This window comes from Saccoglossus kowalevskii, chromosome 9 (genome assembly GCF_978046115.1).
Source record: "Saccoglossus kowalevskii chromosome 9, keSacKowa6.1, whole genome shotgun sequence".
NCBI lineage: Eukaryota > Metazoa > Hemichordata > Enteropneusta > Harrimaniidae > Saccoglossus > Saccoglossus kowalevskii.
Genome location: NC_140649.1, coordinates 13,641,125 through 13,648,984, shown reverse-complemented (window position 1 = coordinate 13,648,984; position 7,860 = coordinate 13,641,125). Strand labels below are relative to the sequence as shown.

The 7,860-nt window shown below is 36.3% G+C and overlaps 1 protein-coding gene across 1 annotated transcript; it reads right to left on the bottom strand.

Moving 5' to 3' along the window:
• Positions 1-1,936: 1,936 nt before the first annotated feature.
• On the bottom strand, positions 1,937-7,528 carry LOC146738349 (low affinity immunoglobulin epsilon Fc receptor-like). The gene is made up of 4 exons (XM_085503743.1): positions 7,450-7,528; positions 4,350-4,686; positions 3,361-3,434; positions 1,937-2,064 (listed from the first exon to the last, which is right to left on the bottom strand). The coding sequence occupies exons 1-4, from the start codon at positions 7,511-7,513 to the stop codon at positions 2,057-2,059; spliced, it is 483 nt and encodes a 160-aa protein (XP_085359869.1). The 5' UTR covers positions 7,514-7,528; the 3' UTR covers positions 1,937-2,056.
• Positions 7,529-7,860: the final 332 nt, after the last annotated feature.

Below are 7,860 nucleotides of genomic sequence, written 5' to 3'. Positions count from 1 at the left end.
AGTCACGAATTGGGTTTCTCGCCTAGAACCAAATCCCAGGACACGATCCCCACCCGATCATCATCCCCCGGCTGGCAAATATTGTCGGTCCGGAGGATCAGGAGGAATTGCTTCTCTGCCTGGTCTGAGCGCTGAGTTGCTGCGAGAACCGTACCAGGTTTTCCGGACGTGGAACCAAACACATATTTTTGTGTTACGGCCCTGGCAAACAGGATAAGCCGGCTTCCCCGACTTCCATCTCCAGGTGGATTACTGCGACTGTACTGGAAGTCTATAATACAATATCCTCCTCAACACAGACTTTGCAGAGACACCAAGTACGAGAACATGAGGTCCGTGCGATTGCTAACTCACTAGCGCTAGCGTCAGGTGCCCCCCTCAAACACATTCTGAGGGCAGGCTTCTGGAGAATGCAGAACGTCTTCAACAACTACTACCTAAGAGACACCCAATCTATTGAGCAGGGTCTCTTCAGGTTAGGCCCTGTCGTAGCGGGTCAGGCCTTGTTTGCTGACCCAGCCCGAACGACCGCAGGGGCCTCTGCGCATAGGCAATAAGTCAGTCTCAGCATTTTTGTGGGCAGATTGTTTGTTCCACTAGCACTTCCTGGAAGCTCACAGGTTTCGCTTCTGTCGACCTACGCCCTCATGCGAACTGTTTCGGTTCTACTTCAAGCTTATCACCTTCGAATTCGGCTTGGGTCCTAATGCTAATACCTAATGCTAATTAATCATTTTGAAGTGCATATTTCCTATGCACGAAATATTGATCTCAATAAAAAAAATGCCTTTCCTGTTTAAATATTAGCTATAGTGAACATGTTGTACCAAGTAGACGAAGCGACTATGTTGTTAGTAGTTCCTTGGCATGAAGTGACAGATATCAGATTGACTTCAATCGATATTCCAGGATGAAGTCATCTAGCACCAAATCAATGTTAAAGGGCGATGGTCATCGCGCAGCTCATGGTGGAATTTCATGTATTTACTAAACTAACAATGTATTTCACATGCGCTGTGTGTATGTCACTATGAGTCGCATATCTAACGGGACGTGGCGTGATGACCAACGCCCTTCAAGATCGTACACAATTAAATGTGTCACATAAAATAAAGAATAGTTTGAATAGAACCGTTTTATTCGTAAAAAGTTATGAAGACTTTGTATAACGTACTTCTGTATTGGAACCGAGAGAGGCCATGTATGCATTTACGCAACTCTACCTGGGTCGTCATGTGTATCTTCACTGTTTTTCCACCCTTAAGCATGTAATTCTTTAACTCTGATGATATTTCTTTGCTTAATATCATTTCTGGACATTTTCCCTATGAGATAGTTGGAGTGATGAAATAGGGCATTCTGATTAGTCGAAAAGTACAAGGTAGAATATAGTCCACCTGTGTTCATGGAAAAAAAATCAGTTGATAATCCTTGTGGCTTTTCATAGTACTATAGCCCCTCTGGAGGTTGAGTGTGTGAGCATTAGTCATTGGCTAAAGTTGTGTATGTGCATGAAGTTGTTAGCCTGATAAATGCTGTCTTTCGGAATAAGGTTATTGCAATAACAATTTACTTTGGAAACATTATTTGTTGTTCAATAAGCCAAAGGTATGACTTTGCTTTGCCTTTCTTAATCTTCCGAACATGCATGTACCTATATCCATGTCTGATATACGCCCATTCTGATAGCCATTTCAATCTATGTACATACCGCTATGTTCTTCCCAGACATTAATAATATATGCAACGTATTTTGACGTCAACTTCTACCCAGGTAGATGCATGACCAATGAACTTACACAGATTCCTTCACTACACTTATATTTGTAGACCAGTCTTAATAAAAAGTGCACTGGTTTGAGGTACTTCGATCTATTTTTCATCTACCGGTAAAACATTTTTGGATGGTAGATAACAATGAATGACAAGAAGCATGTTTCAACAGAGTTTTCTTTATTGATAGTTCATGTAACAGTGATTTACTCATATGAGGAATTCATTTTAACGCTGTACTTCTGTGCTCATCTACGTGTGCTTTGTTGGTGGTCAAGGTAGCCTAACAAACTGAAAAAAACCATAAATAATAAATTGAGGAGCAGTAAATTTTCAACAAAGTTTAGTAATAAAAACGCTTGTAATGGACTCTCTTATCCGTGCTATTTCCCCATTTACCACTCATGATGGTGCTACATCAGATTTCCTATTTTATTTATTTTTTAATAAATATTCACAGCTCAATTGTTTTCAAAATTTGCAGAATCTTGTAGGAGAGACAGTAACAATAATATGTACTGCTTCCACTAATATTTAGTTATTAACTCGAGTTCCTGGAATGGCGCCATGAATTCGATCACATTTGTTTTGCAAATGCACTGGGTTTCAATATTAAAATCATTAAAATTTGGTGAATGGTGGGAAGAAGGATTAATCAGGCCAACCAACCATGGACACAGAATCGAGACCAAGATGTATAATTGTTCGGTATTTCTATTTCCCACAATCTCAAATTAACATGAAGATTCCACCATTGAAAAATGAAATTTCAGACAATGTCACAGAGTGACGAAGTTTTCTATTTTGGAATTCTGATGGCTTTGTCCCCTGACAGATTTAATTGGGCTACATGATGACTTGCTAGTATTATCTCAACTATCAAGAGGAGTGAGGTATCACCTTAGTCAGTTGTGACATGTCGTAAATTTTTACAGTCATAAACTGACGGAAGGGTTAATTCAAATGGTGCTTCTGGTAATGACTTCATGGATGTAGATAAGAAGGTAGGTAGGGGTAGTCGTTGATTGAATTGCTGTGTCATGCTGGTCGTCATCAGCCTGAATTGCTTTAAATAGGATATTACTGTCATTATATTGGCTTGACACACGGAAACACTCAGCAAAATTCAGTTTAGATTACTGTAAAACGTGTCTTTTTGGCTACCGTGTCATTTTTGCTAATTCACAATTTCGCTAAATTAAGATGTCGCTAATTAGAATATAGTGTATTCTCACAGTAAGATTATTGGCACTTTAGCTAAATTAAGATTCAGTTAATTCATGTATTGAGTCAAATTCAAGTCAAAAATGTTTTACAGTGTGATTGTCGAAATTGAGATCTACAACACGTTTTTGATATCTGTCCAGCCTCCTTCAAAACTGATAATTATATGTATATACTGCGCGCATGTGAGATGTGGTTCTTATCGTGTAGGTACGCCAACTGAACAACCTAATGTGTTTGGCACTTATCGGTGACTTGTATGTTATTGTGTTTTACATCTAGGTTCTACGAATGATTGATGACACATTGTTGGTGTTGCATAATTGTATAAATCCATCTATACTGTATTAAATTTAACGTTACCTTCCACCTCGCAAATAAACGCTTTGTCTCTAATTTCTCCGCAGTATTCGTCATCCCACTGTGTAGTATCTTTCCTGTAGACATAATGTGAACATCAATCTATACTGACGGATAAGTTACTGTTAATGACGTAAAGGTGTAGTCATTTGAATATTGGAGAATGTCTAGAGGATTAACTGTGATGTTTTGTTGAAGTAATGTCTTGTCATTGTTGTCTAATAAAGATGTGATAGTAATTCTAATTGTATAATTTATGTTGGTTTTCACGTAAAATGCTGTGCCTACAAAAACACTTCAGATTTGTATTGATTAGTTATGAGAGTAACCCATATTTTGTCGCTTAAACCAATTAAATTGGGGGTTGATTAATTTCAGAAATTACATAATAACATTATACTTCTAGTATCAAGTATCAATAGAATATATATTATGTATTTTTAACGTTAAAATCAGTAATACTTATGTTTATTGTAAATAATAAAACCTTATTTCCACATAAGCCTTATTTTCATATACCCATACACTATTGCGCCTTATATTTTGCCTTGCAAATGCTAAATATACTAGTAATTAGCCATAAACATTATTATGGTATCACTCCAACGTGATTTCTAAATCAACCAACAACCAATTGGCCTGGCACAAAATCTTGAAAACGGAATGTTAGTTGAAATGTGGGCAAAATGTCGGCCACTGTTGCATAGCCATGGAATGAAATTGTTTTCCTGTGTATGCAACACAATTCTAATGGAAAAAGACGGTAGACTCTACATAGTGCAAAAAAACAGGATGTCAAATTTGGTGATATTAATAACTTTTTGGCATGTTTGTAGAAAACACAAGTCGCATTTTTTTTATTTTTCCTCCAGACACCTCATTTTTAAAAGATCCATCTTTTGTCGGATTAATGAATAACTTGTATGCACTTTATAATAAAGCTAATAAACTATGATGAGACAAGAACTCGTCATATAACTTAAAGATCTCACCTTAGTTGTACACAATCTTGTCCACTGGGATCAAGATTATCGTTGTTGTTTGGCTCACCGGCACCCCAGTTTTCATATGGGCAAACGAAACCAGATACCCACTCAAAGGTTCCTTCTACTCTTTGGTCATTGTAACCAATCCAAAATCCACTATCAATGTTTGCTCCAATACCTGATGCAATGATATGCGCTATAATCAAATCGTTCGTTGCCTGGTCGTATATTCTAACCAAGTCCCCGCCAATTGACTCGCAGTGGGTTTGTGCTTCATGCCAATTAATTTCATCTAGGAAGAAGTGATATTCCACTGGTGTAGTGTGAGATATTATGCTGTGCTCTGTTGAAAGATCATTTAATACTGTCAATATATTTTAATTGAAATCTTACATCATCTTCTCTTGGACATGTTAAAGTAGCAATAATAGGCTGAAAATATTCCATATAATATTTCAAAACCTCTAATAAAGTTATAAAAATGATTTTGGTGTGCACCTTTAAAGTTGGTTTGAAATGTTCGTATTAGATTGTGTATCAGTAAGTTGTTTTTCAACCAAGAAATGATACATGTTTGCCCATATGGGAACAATTCACTCCAAAAAAACAAAGCAAAAAAGAAACAAACATAAAACTTGGTGTTCAATTCACGATGTCAAAGTCGTATAAGAATTTGTTTAGTCCAAGACACAAAACAAACGACAGCATATTCCACAAGAGCAAAACAACCGAAAAGTATATAACACAACATACTAGTCAAATCAGCAAGGACATTGTGCTCACTTCATGTCGTTGATGTCAAACATACAGTATTATTGTTTTAGTTCACTGAACTGTTAAAGTCAAACATAAATCACCATCACATTCAATGGACATTGATGAGTTTTTTGAACTGACTATTAGAGACAATATTTTTAGTTGAACGATTTACTATTCTAATTACTTTGTGACACTATTATAACACACTGCAAGTCGCAATTTGCACGACATGGCATACCGAATGAACCAAAATGACAATAGACCACAGTTTACATGTCAACTTTTCAAGGACTGTTTTAAAATTACTATCGTATTAAGTCAAACGGAATGAAACATGAGCAAGCAAACATTAATATATTTATCAAATAATTTGAAAGTGAAAGAGATCCGTATTTAACATTGTTGAACATCCCCATCAGTGGTGCTCATCAAAGTATTACAGCTAGTGCAAATAAATTGAAAAGACCAGAGATACACACCAGCAACTATCTAGACTGGGTAACAAAAGGAAAACGCATTAATACATTAATACAGTAATGCCAATGTTTGTACTCAAAGAACTAGAGTTTCTAAACATCCTAACAAAGTCACATATAGTTTTAACAAAATGTGTAGTGTGTAGTTTTTCCTCGTTCTATAATTATATGTATTCAATGTGTTATTTGTGATATTAGTTGCGTAATGTATTATTTCTGTTTTTGTTTTACAACCATAAAATTACTCTCTGTAGTAGATTTTCGTGTTGAATAAAATTATTATTATTATTATATGTAATTTCTAATGTATTGTTTAAGCCTGGACCATTTTTCACACTTTCATGCGCGCCATGTCAAATGTCATAACGACTGTCTAGCACTCCTTATTTGGCATGTCATTAAGTTCTGACAAACCACGTTGACTTATGCTAGGCGTCGTAGTGACGTCACGATATCACGTGGTTTCACTTATAAATAGTGGGAGGACTCATTTAAGCAGGTGTCCAATCAATGTATGTATTTCAAGTAACATGGCGACTTAACAAGGTTCGGTTACGTGATGTCCTATGAACAAGTCAGAAATATGAAACTTTTTTCCAACTGTTCATCTACAGGGTTCACCACTGCTGAGCATTTCTAGCATGCCAATTTGATGCATTTAAGATCCAATGTTTATGACGAACTGAAAAAAACCAGTTGGTATGTATATATAATCATACATTACGCACAAGTCAAGATTCCCCTACAACTCCTTTGACAATATGACATGCAGTGTGAAACACCTCTTTGGACATTGAAAATTGGTAGACAGAACAAGTGTGATGCACGACACTGAATTATGTTAAACCATGAAAAAATAAGAGACGAAGTCTTTGTTAAATAAAGACATTAGACGAATTTCTAATGTCTTTGATTTATTAAAACAGTATAGTTCGATGGCAGGATTAGCTAGGATTTGCAGGTCAAAGTTGGCCGCATTTCACACTACACTACACTACACTACACTTCACTACACTACACAAATGTACAATGTTATGTCATGCTACGTGTGCCCCTAACGACATACAGGACTTCCCGGTCACGAGTATTCAAGTGACGATTAACAAGCACACACCAGTTCCACGAAACAAACAACCAATTGAGAAGAACAATGCAAAAATGAATATGAAGTGACGCCAGGGGTATCATTCCGAGTGATTACCAAAAGGCTTCTATATTAAACATCAGCTTTATATCAGACAACTGACATTGATGCTAAGCTGAGATCACCTTTGCAACTGTGTAATTGTATTATGAGAATATCGTCACTAAATTTAGGATTGTTGATGAAAAATACATCAATGTATATGAATATGAAAGAATTTGTATTCTTTTAGTGTTTTTTTTCCCAGAAATTATTCTTCATACAAATAAAGATATAAATCATTCAGCAAAGGCACAATTTATTCCATGGGAAATGCTGATGAATTGTTCGAAAAAATATATGTATTGTAGGACTCAGCAGATATATTGTCGGCAGAATACTGATAATGTAATGTCCAGTGTAAAAAAGGTTTCTCATCAGTATTATTCTTAACGATGCAGGTAGAAACATTTGTATCCAGTATTTAAACAAAAACTGGACAATGCGCAATTTAAATTTATCTTGCGGTAAACTGAAATGGTTTAATCAACATTTATATTTTGCACTTGTGTGCAAAAACGTAGCATATGGCCAGACGGGCAGCCATCGACATTTAGCGAATGTGGGTATAATCTCAATAAGCTAGCATGGCTAACAAGGCTGCAATACACATACAAAATACGCATTCACAAACACACACACACACACACACAAGCAATGTGAAAGTACATTAATTTGTCGAACCTACCTACATATGCACAGGCTGCCACGAAAAAAAGCGACAATAGAAAGGCGACTATAGGATACTTCATTTTGATTGTAGGTATATAGCAGTGCCGAAGTCTGGAAATGGTGATGCTCGCTCTTGTTACTTCATATATAGTGTCAAATGTACCCAGACACGCACGTTATCGTGATGATCTATTGTGAGCCCTAATTATGATTAAGTTATGGGTGTCTACTATTATTTGATTAGATAACATTGCGTTATCTTGTTCAATCGGTGGGAGGCGATTCCATTACGAGTAAACAGCATGAGAAAACATGTCGAACAATTCATACAAAGTCAAACGCACGTGACGGTCGTTCGTGATACTTTAATAAATTATTTTACTCTTGGAAGGCTTCAACTATATTGAGCTACTGTTGCTTAAATAAA